Source organism: Perca flavescens, chromosome 13 (assembly GCF_004354835.1).
Source record: "Perca flavescens isolate YP-PL-M2 chromosome 13, PFLA_1.0, whole genome shotgun sequence".
Lineage (NCBI taxonomy): Eukaryota > Metazoa > Chordata > Actinopteri > Perciformes > Percidae > Perca > Perca flavescens.
In genome coordinates, this window is record NC_041343.1 from 17,039,404 (window position 1) to 17,064,346 (window position 24,943).

At 39.1% G+C, this 24,943-nt stretch overlaps 1 protein-coding gene across 1 annotated transcript; it reads right to left on the reverse strand.

The window, feature by feature from the left end:
• mtnr1bb (melatonin receptor 1Bb) lies at positions 1–24,828 on the reverse strand. Its single transcript, XM_028594711.1, has 4 exons — positions 23,923–24,828; positions 1,459–1,577; positions 1,010–1,354; positions 1–536 (listed from the first exon to the last, which is right to left on the reverse strand). The coding sequence occupies exons 1-4, from the start codon at positions 24,128–24,130 to the stop codon at positions 114–116; spliced, it is 1,095 nt and encodes a 364-aa protein (XP_028450512.1). The 5' UTR covers positions 24,131–24,828; the 3' UTR covers positions 1–113.
• Between the last annotated feature and the right edge of the window lie 115 nt (positions 24,829–24,943).

A 24,943-nucleotide genomic window follows, 5' to 3' on the forward strand; every position in this document is an offset into this window, starting at 1 on the left:
CAGAAAACCAAGCCATATATTCCAGCTTCATCCATTACTTGATACTCTTCAGCTGCACAACTGACTAGATGCCACATAAAAACAGGAATTAACAGGCTCAAGGATTTAAGATTTCATTCTTTGTTTGTGCGATCTCTGACTGAATCGTTGTTGTTGAGTGGCGGAGGCGGCGATTGCTTGCTCCTCATACTCCTGGCGTCCGTGGCGGCTCGGGAAGTCTCTGTCACAAAAAGCCGAGTCACCCAGACGGAAGTGACAATGCGTTTGTACTCGTTCCTGAAATTCCTGTTGAGTAAGCCATAAATGATGGCATTCAGACAGCTATTGAAGTAGGCCATAAAGTAGCTGACCACAAAAAGCCACTCGGGGATACGGTGAGCCACACGGGACGGATCTATGGCCACGGCCAAGCCAATCAGGTTAAGAGGAGCCCAGCAGATGGCAAACAGCACAAAGACCACAAACATGGTGATGAAATTCCGCAAGTCACTTGGTCTGAGGCGAAGGCTTTCCTCTGTCTTCACCTTACGTCGCACCTGGACGATGATGAAAACACATAAGATAAGAATTAGACTATTAATGATGCCATAAAGCTACTGTTGCTATCTGCCTCTCTATGTTACACACATCAAAACACACAAAAGCCGACAGACACCCACACAGATATACACACATACAACCACTCCAGGGATCTCATCCATCTATCTGCCTGTCAAACATGATATTCCACGACTTTGCCAAATCGTTGCTGTGTTCAGTTTGTTTTAAATCTACACTTGTAGTAGTCCAGTAAACTTGGAGTGACCATATTGTTTACATTACAGGTCCAATTAGGTTGAACCCTGGAAGGCTAATGGCTTATCATTGTTTGGTCCAAGGGGTGTCTGTGTTATTTACAACTGATGGCATGTTTACAGGTTTATTTGGTTAGTGTTATTACCCTCGTCATTAATACCTACTGTGTGCCTGTAAAGAAGTAAATAACCGTGTAGAGAAGCAGGAGACTGACCTGAATCACAAGTACCCAGATGCGTAGATAACAGAAGGTAACCACTGCAATGGGAACCAAGAAGTGAACCACCACTACTGCCACTGTGTAGGAACTGCTGACATTCTGGGCGAAGGTGCAGGAGTAGACCCGCGGGTCATAGCGCAGGGAGCCAACGAAGAAATTGGGGATAATAGCCAATACTGTGAGCACCCAAATTAAGGCAACAAACAGCAGAGTGTTGCGATAGCTGTACAGACGACTGTAGGAGAATGAGTGACAGATGTAGCAATATCTGTTCACTGCAATCCCAGTGATGTTGAAAATGGAACCAATGACACTCAGCCCCATAAGAAAACCGCTGACCTGAACAGAAAGACAGAGAGAAAGTAAGTGAAGTGTTTGTGTCAGGGTTTACTGGTGTTGTATTGTTCGTAATCTGAAACATGTGGTAACGGATGCGGCCTTACCATGCATTGTGTGTTTCCCAGTGCCCATCCGTCATGGAAGAGAGCATAGAGAACCAAGGGGTATGGGTAGAAGGCTACCACAAGGTCAGCAAAGGCCAAACTCACCACAAACACATTACCTAGAGAAGAAGACACGAGGGAAACAGTCTCTTACTGTAACTTGCTCTCTGATTGTGAGATGAATCACATCCTTTATTATGTAGGACACACCATACATATGCTTTTCTATAAACACTGGATTCACCCTCTAATTTGAGTTAAATAGGAGGAGATAAAGGAGTGAATAGTGTTTTATACTCACACACACAACTAATGTATGTAAAGCACCATATAAATAAAATGTATTATTATTATTATTATTATTATTATTATTATTATTATTATTATTATTATTATAATGGACATGTATCAGTGGAAAATCAAGGCAGATGGTTGTAATTTTCAACAAAAATGCAAAGACAAATCCTTTCTGTGATAGCTGTTAATGACTTCTCTGACCACACAATGCTTTTAATGCATGAGAACTGGATAAGCAGCCATTGCCACATGTGCACTGCTCTGGCATGAACCAAAGAAATGTGTGTGTGTGTGTGTGTGTGTGTGTGTGTGTGTGTGTGTGTGTGTGTGTGTGTGTGTGTGTGTGTGTGTGCGCGTGCGTGTGCGTGTGCGTGCTTGCGAGAGCAGTAGCTGGCCGCTTCACTTTCTCCTACATTAGCCTGATAGAGTGCAGCGCGTTTCACATGAGCGCACGTAGATTCACACCTGTGAGAATTTTTTAAACCATCTGTTCACTAAACCACGGATTATGATGGTGATCACATTTCATCATATTCATAAATGAGAGTATAAGCTTGAATGAGACAATCTTGTTTCAGGGTTTAGAGCAATGTAAACTATAGTTAGATTACACTACAACTTCATTTACCCAGCAGCCACTGGAATAGGGGTGTAATTTGGACGAGCAACTGCTCGGAGACCTTGAATGTTTTGAATTTCCATATGAAAGCATATACACACTCTGAAGCAGTGATTTTAATTTGCAGTAGCAACCTATTTGACTGCACCAATCAAAGAGGAAATGAACAAACATGCATAGTAAACAGTATTTTTTGCACTACTGCTTGTTTTCTCCCTCATTTTATGCCTAATAGGTGGATTGGATGTTTGTACAGCTCTTCACCAGGTTATTCACATGCACATGATTGCATATGATAATGTTGACTGAAACCTAATCTGCTTTGTCAAAGGCATCTATGCATCATTGTAATAAACACTATTAGAACCAAAAATTATTTTTGTGCATTTTTCCGGCATGTTTGAAAGCATTTTGCCTACAGGGAGGGATTGCAAAGATTTTCCTCTCGTTTGCTTTTTTAAATGCCTTTCATGTAGGAAGACATGCTAGGCAGATTTGCATTGTTGCATTTACATTTGTTTTCAGTGAAGTTGTGGGGCCAAAAAAAAAACATGGTAAGGGAATGACAGGAATGGGGACTGAATCCAGAAAGGAGTGGAGGGAAATGTGGTGAGGCATGATAAAAGCTGCACTTTCATGAGGAAAGGCGGTGTTAAAAGTGGGGAGCCAATCTCATTTAAGGAGGCTAAAAAATACTATCTCCACAAGACATGATCTGGACAATTAACAGCCTTGTTATTTTTTAATGAAGCTGTCAACTCTAGTAATTTGTTAAATGGAAGAAAATGACACAAAGACAAAGAGGCAATGTCTAACTCAATCTTCAGAGATGAATGATCAAATCTGTCAATTAGAAAATTAGGAAGATGGTGGAAAATAAAAGGAGGTTAAAGGTCGGCAGAGGATGGGATTGTTAGCGGCAGAAGAAGAGAAGGGAGAATAAGCTGATGACAGTAGACAAGATAAAAGAGTAATGCATTTTCTCATAGTTTTGTAGGCAAGGCAAAAAACGATCTTGTCATCACTACTATACATCAGAGCCCTTTCCTCAGCAGGCCAGCAGCTTCCTCACTCTACTGCCCTGCCGACTGCCTGGTCACACATAGCTGACCCCACAAGGCAAACCTGTCTACCACTTCCACCACTGCCTGTTCTTTCCTGTGTCTATTCACTTAGCTGCTACAAATGTCTCAGCCAGTGTTATTTTTGAATGATACGACCCAATAACCCTCCTTTTGAGCTCCTTAATGATCCTGCTTTTTCTTTTTTCACCTTATTTTCAGAGGTTAAATGTGTTTCTCACAGAAGAAAAGAGACAAAACACACACTGCAGAGTGGATGATCAGGCCATGTAGCCACTCCGAAATGGATTGGAAGCATGTCAGGCTACTACTATGTGAAGAAAATGACCTAAAAAGTGCACTGCATCACTCTCTAGACTCCACACATTAAAAGAAGTTCACAGAAGAACAGGATTTTCAGCAAATTTTTAGTCTGTTCTTAAGAGTTCAGATGTAGTATTATGCTATAACTGAAAAGTAGTTTTTGCCTCAGGCAAATATTGTACAGTAAGTAAAACCTTTTAAATGTTTTTTGCAAGAGCAAGGACACATAGAGCCTACAGCAAATCCACATTTTAAGTATCTGATTTTTGCTTTTTCGTGACAGATAGAAAGGATATCCGCACTTAGATTTATGCAGTGTTTCACTTTCTTTGAGCTTTCGGTCGAACTGGGACCAACGAAATAACAGCATGAATGAATAAAATCCACAAAATCCCCATAAATAAATGGCTAGACAATTCTTATTTGCAAACACTTCATCCATGGCTCACCGAATAGCCTTTTTGGCTAGACACCACCATTTATCTAACCCACCAGTAAGTATAGAGGAGGAATGTTATCCTGTTCAATTAATTGGTATAAACATCCCTGAGGTAACATTGTATTTAGAAATGTGCAGCAATTTATCCAGTAAGAAATGAGACAAGTCCTTTCGATTTGACCGTCTTAATGTACCTGGAAGTTAGTGCTCGACTCTAACCAGCTCAAATACATCAAACAGGGACATGCACATTTGGATGGACAGTAGATCAATTAAAAAAAGGTTATTGCTGCAGATTCTCTTTGAGGCAGAAAATTGGAAGTACAAAGACCAATAGGCTAAAACGTGTCCTGCATTTTAAGTACTGTAAAACATTTAGCCATGAATGTAATTTACTGTTCAGAGATTTTTGTTGTCTGTTCCTTGTTTTATTCTGCCTTGTTTTTCTTTGTGTTTCGTACCTACCACATAGTATTTACTCTCCTTGACCTCGTGCTGAAGAGATTTTGTATTGCAGTACAACGACACACTACACACCCGCCTTTGCATCTGCATAAAACAATGCAAGGGGCTGCTTTGGTTGGGGCGAGTGGTTCTAGGTACTGATAAAACAACAAAATATGATTCAGGAAGTCCAGCAGATTCACTGACCTCTGGTTTAAAGTTTTAAATCTGCTGCACCACTGTAAACCCTAATTTTTTAGTGGTCTACTTATTCTTTCATGTTTCGTTAAAAACCATATTCATTATTAAACCACATTAGTTGTTTGTAATAATCAGCTTAAGTATGCAGTGCACAGATCATATTAAGCAGATCTAAGGATCTTAAGTATGTATGGGGGGGGCGGGGTCATTTGAACTGGTCTGCGCTGAAGCGGTGCAAAGGCTCATGGGAAGACAAAAAACATGTTCTGAACTGTTTCTGTCCTAGCTAAAGTGTGTTTTAATAATGTTCTGTTAATGTTTTGGGTGTGCAATTAAATTATCTGGGTTTTAATTTTGTATGGTCGATTAAGTGTTCATGTTTAGCTACATTTATTGTTGCACCATGATGGAGACTCGGTTAGGGACTGATGGGATCTGGGCAGTGGCAAAGCGTTATATGTCATGTAGGATTAAATGGGGGAAACTGTCTGCTGAATGGAGTTTTCTATACATCGCAAACATGGATGTATTGAGAGGGTGCAATATGTTGAGTATCCTCTGACATGTGCTGATTGTATTCCCATATTGTAAGTTATTGGACAATTGTGTTGAATACGTTATTATTAGAGTTAGGTTGTCATAAAGAAAAATACATAAAAACAAGCTATATCTTTATTATTTTAAGTAACACAATGTTTTGCATGTTTAATTTAATATGCGTATTTTAGAAAACATAGCTCCAAAAAAAAAATGTAAAGAGGTTATGTAACTGAGTTTGTGTTGATTCTAGCGGCCGCTTTGGACAGAAGCGATAGTGTTTTTATGCTTGCTGACTTAAAAGTCTTTTCTTTACGGTGCTGTATTACCCACTATGTATTACTGTGAGTTAGCGTTACCGGGAGGTCATATAGTCGCGATGAATATTTTGCTCATTTACAATAAGAGAACGCGTCACAGATCGCATCGTTGCAGTTCAAGTATTATTCTTAGCCTGGATGTCTCGTGAGCTAAACCAGGGGTGTCACTGTCACGAGCCAAAGCACTAAGAGATTGTTGTAGCAACCAACGTAATATTAACTTAGATTTATATAGCGCATTTCATGAACACCACGGACGCTTTACACATGGGGACAAGAAAACAGTAAGCCAACACAAACACGGACTAAAAGGAATAAAACGTCGGTGCTAAATGGAAGGGGGACGTAATTTAATGTCTGCTACTGGCGTGCAATCACATCGCGCATTGTGAAGTTATTGTTATGAATGAAATAGACATATTACATACGTGAAGGTCAATTCGGGGACGTTTTTGAATCATTTACAATCGCGTAATTGTCTCCGTCTGTTGAAAGCCCGACAGACATTGATTCGGGTATCGCCCGTCGTCTTTTACTTTTCCTTTTAGCTTTTTGTTTAATTTCCTTCTTTTCTGCGATGTCCCTGCCCAAAAATCAGCCATGACATACTCAGATAACTTATAAAATAAAATTAGAATACAATTAGGCCTATATAAAGCAATCTCCTGCTACCTTTTACCTGACTGGATATTCCTACTACTGGTGTTACAATGAAATCTGTGAACTGTCAGTGTGTGTGTTTCTTCCATCTAACTACCGTAAATCATGTTGTGACTTCGCGGGACTAATTGGACAAAGGCATTATTAAAAACTATATAAAAATGCGTTCTTTTCACTGTAGGCCTAAGTCTCGTTTCCTGTTACAGGTCATTTATGATCAACAGATGAAAAATTACACACTTTCAGAAACATTAAAAAGTTACATATAGTCACTTTATGTTTATGTAAACTTGATTTGTCTACTGCATAAACTTACCGCTCTGTGTTAAACACCTACTTAAACGGTTTAAAGCAACTGGTTTCCACGCATATTTCTAGTAAAGTCAACTTATTTGGGATAAGTGTAATCACTCCCAACATCATCCTTGCTACATTACTGCAGCACTGCAAACATTGGGGGTAAGCAAGTTTTTTTTAATTTATTTTTTTAGATGATATTAAGTTATTCTTTAAATGTAATAACATTACCAGTTGTTGCCACTGCTGCTGCTGTTATTCTTCAGGAGCCATTGAAAATGTGCCTGATTGCTTGGCCTCTGGTATTCTTTGAGAACCGCCCATCCAAACAAGTTCACACTGTAGCCCTGTACACCTTCTTTCTGTCTTTGTGCCTTACTGACCATGATTTAAGTTGTTCTTTATCATTATGGCTATGATTTACTCAGCAGTTGGTGTCAGTTTGCACTTTTGCCTGGGACTAAGGTTATACTGCATGGCAGTTGCTTACAGTAATTGGTTCTCAGATAATTAGTGTACAGCACACAGCATGAGGGTTCTGTTTGTTTTTTGCAGTCAGTGTGTTGTGTTTGCCTTAAAACCTTGTGAATAATAGTAAAGTTATGTGACACTACATTGAATGGCTTTTTCCAGAAATAAAAACTGCATACAAATCTATAAAAAATATCTATCTAACTAAGAGCAGTAACTACCCAAAGGCAATATAAGCAAAAATAATACTACATTATATAATAATACTTAATATTCTTGAGTGTGCAAAAGGATTTTGGTATTTTTTTATGTATGAGAATTATTTATTCTCCAACTGTGGAAACAGTTTATTACTTATTTCATCATCTTGCATTTGATATCTTGGAGCTGGGTGTTTTACACTGTAAACATGGTAATCATTGGGTGTGCAAGTTAATGTGATTCATAAATAAAGCGTCATATGTGGGGAAACACATTGTTTACACTGTCCAGTGTTCTCTAAAGAGAGGCAACGGTGAGAGAGAGAGAGAGAGAGAGAGAGAGAGACCTAAGGGAGGCAGCTAAAGGAAGAGCTTCTTTGCAAAGATGGTTTTAAAGCAGCAGCTGACCAATGGCTAAATACGATTTACTGAAATATTCAGCAACCACAAACACTTTCCTTCAATGAGTTTTTTTTCACTCAGTAGCTATTCTTAATAACTGTGTTCATCTAGGGGTAAAACAATGGTAAAGATACAATTGTTCTAATTCAGTCCAAGTGAATCTCATATATTTTACACAACACATAAATGTTTGTATGAAGTTTAATACACATCTTAATATGCAAATAAATTATCTGTTTGGCTCTCTGCACAGAAAGTTTGCATATTTAACTACAATCAATAGTTGTATTCAGTAGGGACAAAGTGTCACATTCCTGCTCTTTATGCTGTGTCAAATGTCCATACTGGAAGTAGCTTATCAAAGTCATTCATCTTCCAGTTTGTGTGTGCATCAGTATGTGGAGCTTGTGTTAATATTTATTTTACTGATCCACCATTCATCTGAACACCAGTTTATGCTAAACATGCTGTCCCAGTGTGTGCATCTGTGTGTGCAGCTGTGCTAAATTACTTGCACATATGCAAATAATGCTTCAAAATGTAACTGCTCATATACATGGAATTATTTAAAATATGATCTGTTGTATGTGGAATGGAGAAAAGAGAAGTTTTTTGCTACAGACAGGTATTTGTTTTGGACCACATTCCTTTTGGATATTTCTTTCAAATATGTCTGCCTACAATTGATTTTTACTATGCAGAAACTCCATGATAAATGGGAATGGCAGGCTACTACTACTACTAGAACTAATTTTAAAATGACAAATCTTAAACTCAATTGATATGCCATATTTAAAAAAATAATCATATTGATACATAACCAAGTATTTTCTGGACATAATTGTATATTGCCCTGGATGTGGGCTATTTTCTTAATAACTTAATGAACATTGTTACATTTCTGGTTTTAGTATTTACAGATTTAAATATTTAGAACAAAATGCTTGGCAAATAGATCTGATAGAATAAACGAACACAGACAACACCAGGAAAGAAAATAGTGTGAACATGATGATGGCCAGATAACCTGACACCATTACCATATGTAATAAAATATCTCTTTTTGTTACTGCAGTTAGGATAAATTGCTTGCTGGTCTGAAGGCTAGTTAGTTCCGAAGCACAATGAGAAGAGACAGCATTCGTCTTCCAAATGTCTGGCCATTGCATAATTAGTGCTGTCTGTACATATGGCTGTTTTGTGTTCAGGCGCGTGCTGCAGGGCTTGTCTCGGTTTGGCCAACATGGGCCTCATGCTGCAAGAGAAAGTCAGCATAATGACAACGTTGGTGGAATTGCAATACAGTGTTGTGATAAAAAGCTTGTCAGGTGAAGGGATGAGTGATTCCACACACAGAAACCCCAAACCCTCAGGAGCTGAGTTATGGCCACGCTCCATGATGCTAAATGTATCCCGATCACACAAACCATTTAACCTGGCCTTGTTTTTATTATTTTTTTTTCTTTTTTTTATGTAATATTAGAAGAAGAGGAACAAGAATTGTGAAATGTGGCAACGTAGACGGATGAGCATTGTATAACTAGACTAATACATAGAACCTTCAAGTAAAAGTATCATTTGCAATTTATTGTAAACAGTCTTTGCTCAGTAAAATGATAGACTGCTGTGTCACGAATCACATTAAATGCACTCTGAAGTAGAGATCAAATAATAACTCTCCAGTATTCCTGAATGTGCTACATCGTGCATGTGATGTCTTTTGTCATGCATTGTGAATGTACTGTGAGCCAGAGCCCCTGTAAAAATCTCTCAAAAATAGGGACTGCCAAAAATTATTTCTCATGATTTGTCAAAGCCAACACAAATTGGGAGAAATTGGCTTGATAAGAGAGCACCAACATGTTATGTAACAGTACTGGAGCCTAACGTGACAATAAATGGCAAAATATACCAAAAACTTGAACTGAATGTTGACACCTTTGAAGAGGAGAGACAGAGAGTGAGTGAGCGAGAGAGTGAGTGAGCGAGAGAGAGAGTTCTCTGAATCTCAGAATAATCAGAAAACATCTGAGCAGCAGTTTAGAGGCTGCAGGGAAGTTAAATTGGGGTATTGACCAAAGCAATTACCAAAGAAACACCAAGTTTCAAGGACTTTCGAGGTGTTTGAAAGTTGAAGTTCATCCAACACACCAGGACAAACTAACTAACAAGTCTGAACCGTTCATACCTCAGTGATGAAGGGCTGCACTGTGATTATATGGGACTCATCGGGCAGGTGAAATGAGCAGCTTGTGATACAATGACTGCATTATATTTAATGTTAACTAGTGCAGTGCCTGATGAAAATGTGCCTGTTGCCGATTGCTTGGCCTGTGGTATTGCTACTTCTAGAATTCATCAAAACCATATTGTACCCCATAATTACTTACAGAAGGACCACAAACCACTTCATATGCAACTCCCCTGTATACCCTACTACTGACTTACTGATTTACATGACGGAGAACGTTGCAGATTCAGAATGTAATCCCAAAATATCACAATGACAATGTGGAGTAATCAGACATTAGCCTCATGACAGTGTGCTACCCACCTGGCCCGTTATGAGAGCTAATCAGCACATATCTGCGTTCATCAACCACTAGAACCAGACTGTGTGTGTGTGTGTGTGTGTGTGTGTGTGTGTTTGTGCGCACGCGCAGAGAGAGAGAGAGAGGGAGACGGTGTTGTCTTGTGTTGTATGATCGTTAACAAATTTAACATTTCAGCAGAGGTGTTCATTTTCATACAGATTTGGTGGCTTGACAGTTGAACGGTGAAGTAGGGGATTTGATTCGCGGGGGTATATTGGCAACAGTAATGTTGTTAGTTAGCAGTGTACTTAATTAACCTGGGGTGAGTCTGATGAAAAGTGCTGTGTCTGCCCAGTTCAGCTCTGAGATTTTCTCGCATTGCACAGCGCTGTGAAGGAATAATCTCAGAAATTACTTTATATTCGGCCTTTGGTTAGAAGTGGTGAATGTAGGCTACAGCTCACAGCAACTTAATACTATATAGTGTTTGGCTTTTGTTTGATATTTAGTGTTGACAAATGGCTTTTTGTTGAGTTTCCTCTTATCGAAAAAATAGACAGGAATGCATGTGGCGTCTGTGTGTGGCGTGCAGGTTACCTTCCCACCAAACACGCCCCCAAACACGGACAACGATGTGACTCAAAAACAGTGTCTGGTAGCCTGCCTATAAGTGGCATCACGCTCTGTCTGCTTGTTGTCTGTAGCTGGTTGTGCTTTGCATTTGTGGGATTCTGAAACATCCTTAAATTCGGGAATTGTCATTTTTTTATTCAATTTTGTGGGTCTGAGGTTTATGTCACATTTTAGCTGCCAAAGTGCTCACTCAGTGTGCAGTGTGAGAGGGGGAGTGGCCAGCGGCTAGCGCAGCAAAAGCCAATGTGTGCTTCTTTTACTGATATATATTTAACGATATCTTTTATATTTCTCATCCAAACAACGTCAAACTTGGCAGTGCATTTATCCGTGCCGGTAGCAAGACGCCTGTCAAGTTTGAAATCCATCGGACTAACGATTCAAGAGATATGCGCGTAACACACAGACAGACAGACAGACGAGAGTGAAAAAGTATTCCCATTTGCATATAACTAGTCTGTAAAAAATCCATAAACCGTCCTCAAACCTAAACAACTAGCAGCACTGTGAGGCTGAATGCAATGTCAAAATGCTCATATGCAGATGATTAGCATGTATAATGCTTACCATGTTCACCATCTTAGCTTAGCATGTTAGGATGGTAACAGTGGCTAATGGCTGAAAACGCAAGGTTTCTGCTTGCCTCTTGTTACACTTGGCAGTTTATCTTTGAGAAAAGTTTCAAACCTCCTGCTTTCACAAATGTTGGCACTTCCCTCTCTGTGCTGGTGTCAGCAACATAGTCCAACAAAAAATAACAAGCCATGGTGAAACCCACAGCAGTATAGTAATTTACTGTAGCTTTAGTTGGCAACGGTGGGCAACTGCAGCGCAAATACTGCCAGTCAGCTCTGCTTGTTGGTTCCCAGCAGTTCAGTTCTTATCAACTTGGCTAAAGATGATGCTGCTGTTGGCCGGCAGGCCGCTCACCAGCCAGGCTAGCTGCTATCCAACCGAGGGCTACAGTACCATCAGCTGTATCTTTCTTCCTCTGCCTCTCTGTTTTGCATTTCTTTAGCAGAGGACTCTGGCTTACAGAAAGCCTCTTAGACTCTAGCAACATCAAATTTGAAGTAGGCTACTCTCCAGTAAGAGGAGAACACACAGACCACTGCCTGCAGTTCTGCTGCCATTCATTGATGTCAGATTACTGCATGTAAAAAAAATAAAAAATGTAACTATTTAACAGCTTGTTACACAAAAAAGTTGGATGGGACCTGCATAAATGTTGGGGGCCCTGACTTGACACCCACTTCACTGTACTGCACTGCACACACGGTCATAAAAAAGCCAGCAACATTAAAACTAAATGAAAGATGATACAAATACAGAACAGTGCAAGAGTAAGTGCAAGACAGTTAAGCTCATCAGGTGATGTTTTTTGCCTCTTAAAAACTACTATCTAATATTTTGCAATTGGAATATGCAAAATGTGCAGAGGAATAATCAACTATATTTAAAATCACAGATTAAATCACAATAAAAAAAGAGGAACCCAAAGAGACATTATATTGCTAAAGTTCATGCTCTGTGTTGACCCATGGTTGCTGTGGCACCATAAGCTACTGCTTACAGTAGTTCAGTTATGCCTCAGGCCAGCTGCAACAGTGGACTTTATGAAAATACATGGAAACAAGGAAAACAAGGTTGAAAAGATTGTTTTTTTCTTTAAAACATCACACTGATGATATAACAGCTCTGATGAATGCTTTATGGCCTGAAAGATGTATTATTTTCCACCAAGTGTAAGTGAGAGTCTAATCACTGATAAATCAATCTGTTAATCATGTCCACATCCACATTCTTTTCATTGCTGCTCCAACTTCTTCAAGCACCATGGAATATTTTCCAGTCCATTGTCAGTGCCTCTCAATTTGTATCTTTAATGCATGCCACATTAGCAATGCACTTGTTTTCTTGCCTGACCTTGGGTGTGAGTGCATGAGAATCAACACAGCACGAGAACAATGCTCAGTTCTGTCGAGATGTTTTAGTGCCAGATTTCTAGGTACACGGTTGTTTTTCTATTAGGCGTGATAACACTTCCTGTCTCCCCAGCATGCAGACGTGTCACATATAATGTGTGTGTCTGGCAGCAGCTGAATTTTTGTTGGCATAATTGAAGTGTTTTCAAACAGAAAAGGAGACTTGTGCACTGCGGCTCTCTATCGGTGTAAGGAGGAAGACATTTGTTGGAAGAATCACCAGACTTATAAACTGAGGCAGAGAGGGTGAAAACAAGTGCTTTAACTTACAACTAATTACATTTTGAATGGGTCAACTTGCCCTTCCCATTGGATTAATGAGAGAAGTTAGCTCATAGACATGTTACAAAGTAGCCTACTAACAACAAATACTGTATATATGGTTTTTAATCTTTGTATGCTTAAACAGAAACAAGCGATTAACTGCGTCTATATGTTTTTATGTTGTTATGACGATTTCCGTTCTCACTGGTAACAGCCCATAGCAGCATGCAACAATCTTTCTTTTACTCAACAAACAGGCCTCATGGGTAGAGCTCTTTGAGATATCTGCTGCTGTCTGAAAGCATGTTTAATACGGAAAGTAATTGACATTATTAAAAAAACTAATACAATTATCCCCTTATGTGAGCATTATGAGAATATTGAGAATATATTACATACAGATATATACAGAAATGTCTCTGCAGGGAGTTTCAGTAAGTTTTAGCAGGTTGTTTTACTCAAAAGAGTTGTACAGGGCTACTAAAAAAGGGAAATAGAAATTCAATTCAATTACATTTTATTTATAGTATCAAATCATAACAAGAGTTATCTCGAGACACTTTACAGATAGAGTAGGTCTAGACCACACTCTATAAATTCCAAAACCCCAACAATTACAGTAATTCCCTCAAGAGCAAGCATTAGCAGTGGCTATTGCGACAGTGGCAAGAAAAAACTCCCTTTTAGGAAGAAACCTCAGAAGATATGGCTGCTAACTATTTATCTTTTGCACGGCTGTTAGTCCAGCTCAAGCTGTCTGTCAAATCTTACTGAATATCTCATACAGTGAATAACATATGAGAAACTATTTGTGTGCACCACAAATGATGCAAGTTGCCATCTGTTGGTAAGCTTTAGTCTTTCATGGAGATGAACTTAGGTCAGGACAATTAAAATTTAAAATTCACTTTGTGGACGATTTGCCTCAGGCAAGCCAAACTCTCTGTATTCCCCCACACACACACACACATTAAGAATGCGCAACACCCGCCTTTGTTTGTTTTCCCCTCTATTCCTTTATTCCTTCACAATATAAATGCCGTTGGGCAATCTGGCGGCACATACTGGCTGTGAGGTTTAACACCTATAAACTCAGATGGTATTTTTAATAGTTCAACATCTAGTTAGGACATATAGGACAGAAGCTGATGCAAAGTGCAAAACCTCCAAATGAGGTTACCCTTTACAGTAGATTTTTTTGTAATATGTTACACTATAGCTGTGACTTGGTAAATGTACACGTTGGACCAACATGATCCTGTGATGCTTTGGCTTTCGGGCTTTTCTACTGAGTGCAGCAGGCAGACATTCAGTCTGGTTAGTCCGAGGAGATTGACCTTTGTTCAGTGCATACTGAGCTGTAAAGCAAAGCAGATGATTAAATCAGAAAGCTTTCTTAGCTCATCATTATAACAGTGAACATTGGGAAAATAAAAGTCGAGATTAAAGCTGCACTAAAGGTTTTAATTTCTCTGGGCATTCTGTGTTTGATGAGAAAAGTTGGCATTTTGGATGCACAGCATTTGAGTGCTCAAATTGTCTGTCCCGTCTGCCAAGTTATACCAGGGCTGCAAACATGCTCTTAAGGGATCTTTGTTGAACTTGTGGAACAGACGGACAAAAACCAAAGGACATGTAGCCCCCAAGGAGAGAGAAGCAACTTTGTCTTTGCAAATTTTGTAACCCAGTGATTTCATTTTAGCTGTATGGGATTTTTAGTGAATAAGTCCTGGGAGCAGTCTGATGAGCCTTTCCAAATAGATTTCTCAATAGTTAAACCTATTTTAAAGCTGTGGTAGGCAATTTGTTTTTGGCATCGTTGGGCAAAAAAATCCAGCATATTGTAATTCAAGTGGTCTGAGAGAAAACTAGACTTCTGCATCTCCTCTTGGCTCTCTTTCCAGGCTTTGGAAAATCAAGCGTGACTGGAGACTTTGGCCAATCACAGGTCATTTCAGAGACAGAGAGAGAGCGTTTCTATTGGCTGTTCTGCACATGCATATGCCCGTGCGACAGAGAAGGGAGAGGCAGAGCTTCAGGAAGAGGTCTCATTCTACTTCAAATTCTACTGGCGTTTTTTTTTTTTTTTTTTTTTGCTTTCTACCCAATGCAGCTTTAATGGACAATTATCATTGTCTAATTCACTAAACACATTCAACTGCAAACATATTCCAAAAAAGTTCAATTTCAATAGATGAAAGTGAGGGGAAAATGTATTTATGTAAGAAAAATGTCATGACTCCAGAGCCTTGAGCATATTCAACTAGAGTTTGAAAGACAAGACTATAAGTTGAAATAAATAAGATTTGATTTAGTATTTAATTTTTTTTTTTATCCATATCAATTATAAACATATGGTGTCTTTACACATATCTCTTTAATCCATGGTTTCTTTTTGGAAGATACTGATTATATGCCCATCGATAATCAGACATATCTAAACTGCTATACTGTATTTAACATGACTTCAGGGTTTACTGAATAGAAAATTAGTTGAATGAAAACTAAATACTGTACTTTCCATCTTTTAATTTTCTTTGAAGTAAAGCGATCAGTCAGTATCATAAATACCACTGACACAACAGAACATTTGAATGATTTAAACAGGGCATTACACCTCAAAGTGTAGCTCTCAATCTTGATACAGTTGGCTGCAAATTATAACTTTTTGTCATGCATTTCACCATGACTATTTTGGCTTTATAATATTATATCAATTGTGCTGGGAGCATTTTACAGTTCAAACATCAGCTCTGTAAAGATTCTACCAAAAAATAGAGCAGTCCCATCAGTAAAACCACAATATGAACATAGATTCCTGTATTTTAAAATATAAAATAACTTCCCAGATGCCTTCAAAATCAGTATCATACCTTTAACATGTGGCCTCTAAACCTTTATGTACATTTACCATGTTTATCTACATCTCTGTAGGGTTGCATCCAAGAGTGGATCAGCAAGTAGCTTCCAACCAGCTCCGCCGTCTCTCGCTGTCTCAAACGTACTGTTTGTTTGTCTTGTTTGCAGAGTCGTCTGCATGAATGCAGTTCTGCACATCCCTGTGACACCTCCCTCCCCCCATATCCCATTCTCAATTTCTCATCCTAGATTGCCCTTAATTTCTCATGTCTTCTCTATTTCACCTTCCTCCTCCTTTCATTCTCTTTCTCCTCCTTCTCTTGCAGCAAATCCCTTGCTTCTTCCACCTCTTCACCCACTGTTGCCTGAGGGTTTTGAAAAAATGTTACATAATGCACTTCAAATTATCACAACACATGTATTATGGATATGGGGAGATACTACAGCAGGCATCACGGGATTTGATAAAGAATGAAGGAATGGAATTACGGATCAGTTTCTTTGCAGATTAAATGGGTCAATCTATCGTGTTCATGGTTATTAAGATTAAAGAAAATTGTTCTGTCAGTTGCTGTGTATGTGTGCGCATATGTGCAAACTTGTGCTACTGAGTCATCCCCCATCTCAGCACTAAAGTACTGATAGCAACTGGATGATTGTGATGACACATGACAGTAGTTCTTACATTTTTTCGGCTGTGCCTCTTGCCTTTCGAAACACAGCATCACTCTCATACTTTTTATAGTGAGGGAGATTTCCTCTCATCTAAATGTTTGTCTGTCTTTCTCTATTTTATATCCTGTGTCCTTGTCATTTTTCTGTTTTTGAGCTGTTCCAAACCTTTCTTTTGCATCTCATTCTCTCTCTCTCTCTCTCTCTCTCTCTCTCTCTCTCTCTTTCTCTCTCAAGCCTTGCTCCTCTCTGTCTTCCTGCTTCCTTTATTCTGCTGTCTGTGTTTAAGGGAATTACAGAAGTCATGCTTCACCCAAAATACAGAACAGTATCTGGGCACAGCTCAGGCAGAAGCAGACTTCCAGAGCACTTAAAGCTGCTGAAAACATCACTGCAGTCATGCCCAACCTTCACTTCTGCCTAAATACTCACTGAGTAAGACAAAAAATAGTAAAACCAGATGATGAAGAATTCAGCCTCAACACATGCAGAGAATCCCCCAACGCCTCTCTCTCCTCCCATGCATTATAGATCTGTGGCAATTCAGCTCCCCTATGTATTCTACATGAAACTACATGATGAAACTAAACAGAGTGAGTAATATTTGTCACAATGGGATGTATAATGGGATGTCCCATGCAATTTTCATGCAATTCAAAATAATTCAATATCAAGTAAATTAATTAATTTAAATCAAACCAGCAACAGAGCCCCTATGTGTCTAATCTCTTCCCCTTTTCTTTTTGAGCTACAGCTTAACACTCCTCTATTTCCATGTTGCCTGCTCTGTGATCTCTTCATCTCTTTGCCTTCTCCATCTTCTCTGATATGCACATAAAAAGGTTCCAAGAGGGTTGTTGGGTGGATGGTATGAGTCTGCCTTCAGCTGTCTGTTTTTTTTAAACTGTGCAACAGAAAGCTGAAAAAGCTTCTCAAAATTAAAAGAAAATTGATCGAATTGACAACCTGTTCAGCTGTATTCTGTCCTCACGATTGTGAAGCACAAACAGTGATAACAGAACAAGTCTGATCTCCTATTTTGATTTTAATGAATTTAATGATGAATTAAAATCAGGGTTCCTACTGGGTCATAGTGAAAATGAAGAGCATAACTATGTTTTAAAAGTGATGAGCAGAATATTAAAATCCATTCTAGACCTAAGACTTGAGAAGATGTTTTTCACCTAGAAAAGATGCTAGTGTAGCAAGTAAGTAAATCAGCACCTTTTGAAACATTGAAACCAATCAAAAAGATCAACACACAAAATGAACTCCTACTACATACTTTATACACCCTGTGTGTCACAATTTGTTTTACCTGTTGTGATTTTTTTCTCCAGCATATGTAATGTGGTTTAAATGGATTTTTGGTTAGCTTCTTGTATCATTCTTTTATGTAGCAGTCTAAGACTCACAAAACAGCAATTGGATTATTGCTTAAAGAAGAGAAAATAAACAATGAACTGGAAGAGAAGTCACATTTAACAACAGTATGATAGCTTATGATTCCCATTTATGTGTTTATCAACTCTTGCTAACTTGTTTCTTAATTTATTTTTGAAGAATAAATCTAAAATGACACAATGCAGTCTTCAAACTACAAGGATGCAATTACAAATTACAAATACAATGGGTATATCTCAGCTAGGCTTAGTTTATCACACATGTCAATTGTGAATGTGTAACAGAAATACCTTTTTTTCTTCTTGTACAAAGAGGAGAGCTATCTGTCTCGCTTTGTCTTCTCTTTAAAGCACTGTATGTCACTGTCTCTAGAAGCCCATTGCTTAAATTAACAGTTAATGTACATCTCCTCACACTTCATAATGTAGACAGGGCAGCGGGATGGTATAGTGTTCAGAGAGATCCCTTGGAATACTCTGCAAGCAGCCATATGTTCTGCCAACATGTCTCTGAGCAAGACACAGAAATTCTTCATATTATTTATTGGGAGGAACTCTGGATTAATATGTCAGTGGAATAACTCCACACAAATTCACTCTCTGTGTCCCACTTACAGTACATCAAACATAACTGCACACCTACACTAACTCTAAACCCATTTGTAACAGTCCCTCATTTTAACCAAGAAAAAGCAGCTGTCAGGACCAGTTGTCTCAAACCAAATTATCATCAGAGGAGCCTGGGTATTCAAGAGTTGCTCCTCACAAGTATAATCATATCAGATCAGACATACACGTGAATGGTCTCTCTCTCTCTCTCTCTCTCTCTCTCTCTCTCCTGCATTAATATTTCCGTGGCTTTTCATGTTTTGTCATGTGAAAACTAACTAAACTACAGCTAAGACAGAGCAGCGGCAGTATTAGTTAATGTCACAGAAGACCATTGGGAGAAACAGATAAGTCAGGGGTGAGACTGGGTTTAAATGTTTCAGAACCATGCACAGAAGACAGAAGAGTCAGACAGAGAGACTGGAGGCCTTTTTCCATACAGAGTACACCAATGTTTTACCCGTGTCCTTGGGAGCTCAAACTTGCCAAGTTCAACTTGGTAGTCCAAACTCTCCAGAATGGGAGGGCGCAGTACACTAAATATGCAGTGGGAGCAGGAGTGTTCTTGCTGCCATTCCAGCTCTAGTGATTAGGCTAAACTTCAACACAACTGTGCAACTGTTCTATGACAAAATACCTCCAGTCAAAGCTTCACTAACAGGCTTTTTGGAAAAATCTAAAAAACAACAAAGCTTTTTTTGGAGCTTTTAAATGAATTCAGGTTGGATTGTGAGATACAGCCAACAGTCATATCAACTGGAATATATATCTACCACACTTCCTGTGTTATTTCTCATTTAAATATATGATAATAACCCAAAGTACACTGGCTGTTGTACAACATTAGTGTCCAACACAAACTAATTTGGCATCATCAAAGTTTATCTTCCAAAAGGAATTATATCATACTTTCAAAACGCTACAGAGATATCAGAGGAACCCAATCGGTAAATTACTAAATGGCTTCTCGAGATAAGACTGTTCTCACCTTTGATGACCATGGACTTTAGCTGGTCGGTGATCTTGGGAGCCGGCCTGCTAGCTTCCATAACGAGCGGTCGGTCGCATCTGGTTGACGGGTGCTCAAACTCCAACAAACACTCCTGTTCATTTGGACTGTACATGGCTAGATGCAGAATTTGAATCCAAACAGTAGTTGGACTGTATGTGTTCCACAAGTTCAAAAGAACCCAAGCACAGACAGGAAAGATTGAAAGAGGCCTTAACGTTGAGTGTTTTAGCACCATGGAGAGAGACAGATGAATAGAGACTGGTTTTTAGTGTTTCAGCACCATGGATAGAGGCAGACTGAGAGCGACTGGATGTGAAACTCTGCACTCTAAAGTGTGTTTTTTTCCTCAAACCTCAGTTTTAACTAAGGAACATTAATTTTGTAGAAGCAGAGAGCTTTAGAGAAAAGAAGCTCGAGAGGGAGGTGGAGAGATGTGATGTAAATGAAGTCTCTGTGAGGAGAGTCTAATGTGTGACCCTGTCTAAATCTCTTTGAAGGTTTGCAACACCTAAGCCCCTTCAAAGACAAATCTCAGGGGACAAAAACCTCTGCCCTACACAACTGTACAAGACACCTTTCACATGCTCACATGTACATTCATACAAGACAATCACAATATGATGTGTAGACTTACTGTACTGCATTTTCCTGAATATGCTTTATGTGTTTTTGCATGCAGGCACACATCTGTATATGATTCAAAAAAAATGTTAAAGATGAATTTCAGGAAACAAATGGCTCAATGTATGCATGTGTGTGATTGTGTGTCTGCGGCACAAGTTTGCTGATATACAATGGCCCAAGATGAGAGAGAAAGCCCTTTAAATTAAACATTGAGGTCTTTAAAAATACAAAAGATGAAAAAACGTGCGAGGGCAGAAAGGTATTGTGCAATTCTAATGGAGCTTGGTTACATGGCACATGCATCTGAGTTTTGATTAGTGTGATTTACATATTTTAACGCCAATTCAGTGTCAGAATAATGAGGCTGTACTATAAGATTTACTACAGTATGAATGTATTGTTTTTAAGGGTAGGTGAGAATGACTCAGACTCAGTCATCACCCACCCACCTAGCATATGACGAAATATTGTGGTCCAACACTTAACGGTCAGTTTACTGCGTTCACTCTGCCACAGCAGGGATTAATGCAAAGGCACGACAACTGTAGTAGGCAATTATGCTACACTCTGCTTCTGCTGTGACTGTTTATGAGCTGTTGTTAAGTCAGGTGTTTTCCCATCTAAACCGTTGAGTGGGTTGTTTCAATCTACAGTAGTCGTCTTTCGAGTTCATGACTGTGGGTTCAGTGTGGTTTCTCAACTGCTGAGTGGGCTGTTTGAGTTGAGAGAGATCAGCTTTAAGGCAGAAAGGCTATAGGTTATAAGAAACCTAGAAATAGATAAAGAAAGAATAACCCACAATATCCAAGTAAATCTTGAATAGAAATAGGTATTTTTTAATTAAGCTTTAAAATGAATATATGTCAGGTGTCCTTGTGCAGGCAATTGTTGAAATTGTGGATGAGATTGGTCCTAATGCAAAACTGATTTGCCCTTTGGTGGTCTCATGGTCCTAATTGAGCGAAAAATCAACATGATCACCCTTTTCTACAAGCGCTTCCTCTTACAGTAAAAGCAAAAGTGGCACTTGATTCAGGCTCTGTAGACAGATAAGCATGTTTTGCCAAAAGGTAAGCATGATCACGGTGCAGAACATGATCTTATATAATATGATGATTTATATAGAATACCATTGCATGTGCTATGTGAGATTTATGTAAGACAAACACTCCCACAGTTGGTGTTTAAATTTGACCAGGGCCATGTTGCCGTATGCACTCACCATAGTATGCGTAGGGCCAACTCCCAAAACTATTTAAGGTTATATCAACATAATGCATGAGTAAAAATTAAAACCAGCAGAGATAAAGATGTTAAAACAAACTTCCATGCTTACAAAAACCAATTCTCTTTTTAATAAGATATTATATTTGTCTTTTCCACTCAAGAATTGGGAAGACTTTTGTTTAAAATCTGGTCCATTACACCCACAGGTGTTACCGGTGTTGTAAATCAGAGTTAGTAATGTAGCATTTTTTTGTTATGTGATGTGTCAGCTAACATTAGTCATTGAACATTAAATAAAATAGGCTATAGTCATTGTGCTACTGTATCTAGCTACCTAGCCAGCTCAATCATCCCAAATACAAGGCCGGTTGGCCAACAAACTTAATGCAAGCTAATGGTAGCTGACATTGTTTAACTATTGCCAGTCACAGCTAGATAGCAAGTTAAAGTTTGAATTTAATTGTTTTATCTTGTAAATCAAGGTTGAAATAAAAAAAAGATAATTACCGTAAAGTCTTATACTTTATAAGTATGTGAAAAGTGTGTTTTAACAAACACTAAAAAGTTTAAACTCATTGCTATAGTATGTTGAATGACAGTGAATATAGTATCTTGGGGGGAAGTACAATGTACATGTTGAACTCAATATTATTTGCTTATGGTGGTGAAGAAAATGTACAAATGCATGACATTAACTTTTCTGTCTGTTACTGTGCATGACGTTTAAAAAAAGGATTTTGTATATTACGCTACACACAAATGAAATCACACTTGGCATATTGATCCTGATTTACAAATGTGTTTCTTGAGATCTTTTTGAGTTCCACTTCTAAAGAGCTTCAATAAATAAATCAATAGTCTCAGTTCAAGGTGATTCAGAGCTATGAATAAGCTGAACCTTATCTAAGGCTTAAAAAGAATTCATGCTAGCGTGCAGAAAGTAGGAGTCTTTCTCTCAAGACTGCGTCCATCTGACTGAAAAAAATATGCTCAAATAAAAGAAAAATATGTTTTCCCACGTGAACAAATATAAGAAGAGGTTCAAAATGTTCTTAAATGACAGGAAAGTAGTTGTTCTGGTTAGTCCTTAGAGTATTTTGCCCATCGACTAATAAGGAAGAAAGTCCTTCCTCCTCCTGGTTGCATCCTACTGGCTATGCAAATAAATGCCTGCACTAATTGTTGCCCCATAAAGCACAAAATAGCCGGTCAGCACAGTGTGGCAGACCTTACTGCATAAGTTATCTATCTTGACAAGTTTCTATTTTTAAAAATCTGACATTACGGTGAAATACATTTTCAGGAATAATTTATTTCATTCATTTTTAGTAAAAGACAAACTGTCAGTACATTGAAGAGGGGCAAATGTGGCGGTAAACCAACTGCATGATTCAGTAACATTCTTGAAAGGGGTTCATTATCATCAAAAAAGAGTTGAATCACAACCTCAAAGGTTCATTTTACCTGGAGCAAGGGTTCAGGGAAAGAGTACTTTCATGCTTTATGATTTGGCATTTTGCTTCACTGTAGCTGCATGAGGCCTCCTGGGTAATTTCACACATTCACATCAATAGGTTCTCAACACTAGTCAGCTTTTCAAAAGGACTCACCTGGGCTTATTAACCTACTTTTACACAGCAAGTGTGAGTCAAGACGACCTTTGAACTTTATTTGTAAAGAGCAGAAGAGTGAGGCAAGAGAGATACGCAGGCTGTTATTTCAAATAGTGCTAAGTGTCAATCAAGTCACTATAGCATTAATTAAATTTGTGAAGAAATACTTGGCCATCAGCGAGTCATCAATGCACTATATAAGAACTGAAAATGTACAGTTTAAATCCCTACCAGTTATTGCTGTGTCTATCAGCAGCCATGTGTCCTGTACAGATGTCCCTTAGCATGATATGAATAGTGCTCTGGATAATGATGGAAGCTATCCTTTGCATTTAGGTTGCAATAAGTAGGTTGACACCCTAATCCAAAAGGAGGCATTTGCTTGAAACTACAGATGATGTGGTGCGAGTTCAGTTAAATGTGTGCTCTTTATGTTAAAGCTGTAAAATGCACCAATTTACTTTGGAATAGTTTGTCACTGGGTTCACTGATGACAGTGATATAGGTCTGTAGGTCAAAAGCAGCTAAAGAAGGTCAGGGTAAGACAAACTACTTTATCCAGAATTCAGTACATCGTTTTACACCCAGGCATACACAGCCTATATCATTATGGAAATGTATACTGCCACAGTAATGGAAGTTCAACAGGCCTGTGCACAACGGCTTCCCTGAACATGGGAGTCAGTCTATTTGTTGCTGCGACCACTGATCGCCTTTACAATTATATACAATCATTTCAAGGGAAGAAAGATCTTACCTGAGTTTCTCAGTTTGCGGTTCCTGAACACCGAGATGATCACCAGCAGATTCCCCAGCACGTCCACCACCGTGGTGAAGATCAAAACGCTGGCCAGGATTGCTATGACCCAGGCGGGGCGGGCGCTCCCCTCCGTGGCCAGTGTGCGCTCTAGCTGCCCCAGCCGTGACTCTGTCCGGTTCTTTATGTGCGTGAATGTGTCCGGCATCACTGGCCCACAGACCAACGCTGCTTTCAAGTCCTAACTGTGCCTTACGTCCCGCAGGTACCGGTGTGTCCTAAACCAAACATGGAGCGCACCTGGATGCCTTCCCGAGTTCCTCCGTCGAGTCTGCTACTTAAAAGCGATATGAGTTACTAGATGTTATGTTGCGATCACATGTGACCTATATGAAGTTACATCGACTCTACGCTTTGTTTATCTTCGCACAAAAGTCATCAATCCATGTGCCACCAAAAGCTGATCGGACACGCGGCAGTCCCACACCTCTTCCCTGGTGAGAAAATGTAAATTATTTGTCGTTTAGATGATATTTCATAAAAGAAGGTCCATTCCACTCATATTTCAAGTCTTCATCCTCTTGAAGTGCCCCTGGCTTTCTGCTTGGCATATCTGTCTCCCATGCGCCCACGTTGCAAAAAAGAAGGCTATTTCTTTGTAAAATGTCAAACCATTGTACCGCCTCGAGAGTCCTTCTGATTTAATTTGTTATTCTCTGAACAAACGGAGGAACAAATTGTCTTCCCTAACCATGTGTGATGCCCTTGCTGTGCGTGGCAAAGAGGCACTGAGGTAAATATCACAGAGAAGCCCTCAGTCAAGCACACAGCAGGATGTGGAGAAATCCACAGAGTGAGGACGGAGAGAGACACGGCTTCACAAACAGCCTATTAACATCAGACTACGCTTTAAATGTGTATCTCCCTTTTCTCCTCTGTTGACTTTCTCGCTCCATCTATATAGGCTACCATGCCGAGCAGCCGAGGTGTGTGTGCAATCGGTGCAGAAAAACATTCCCTT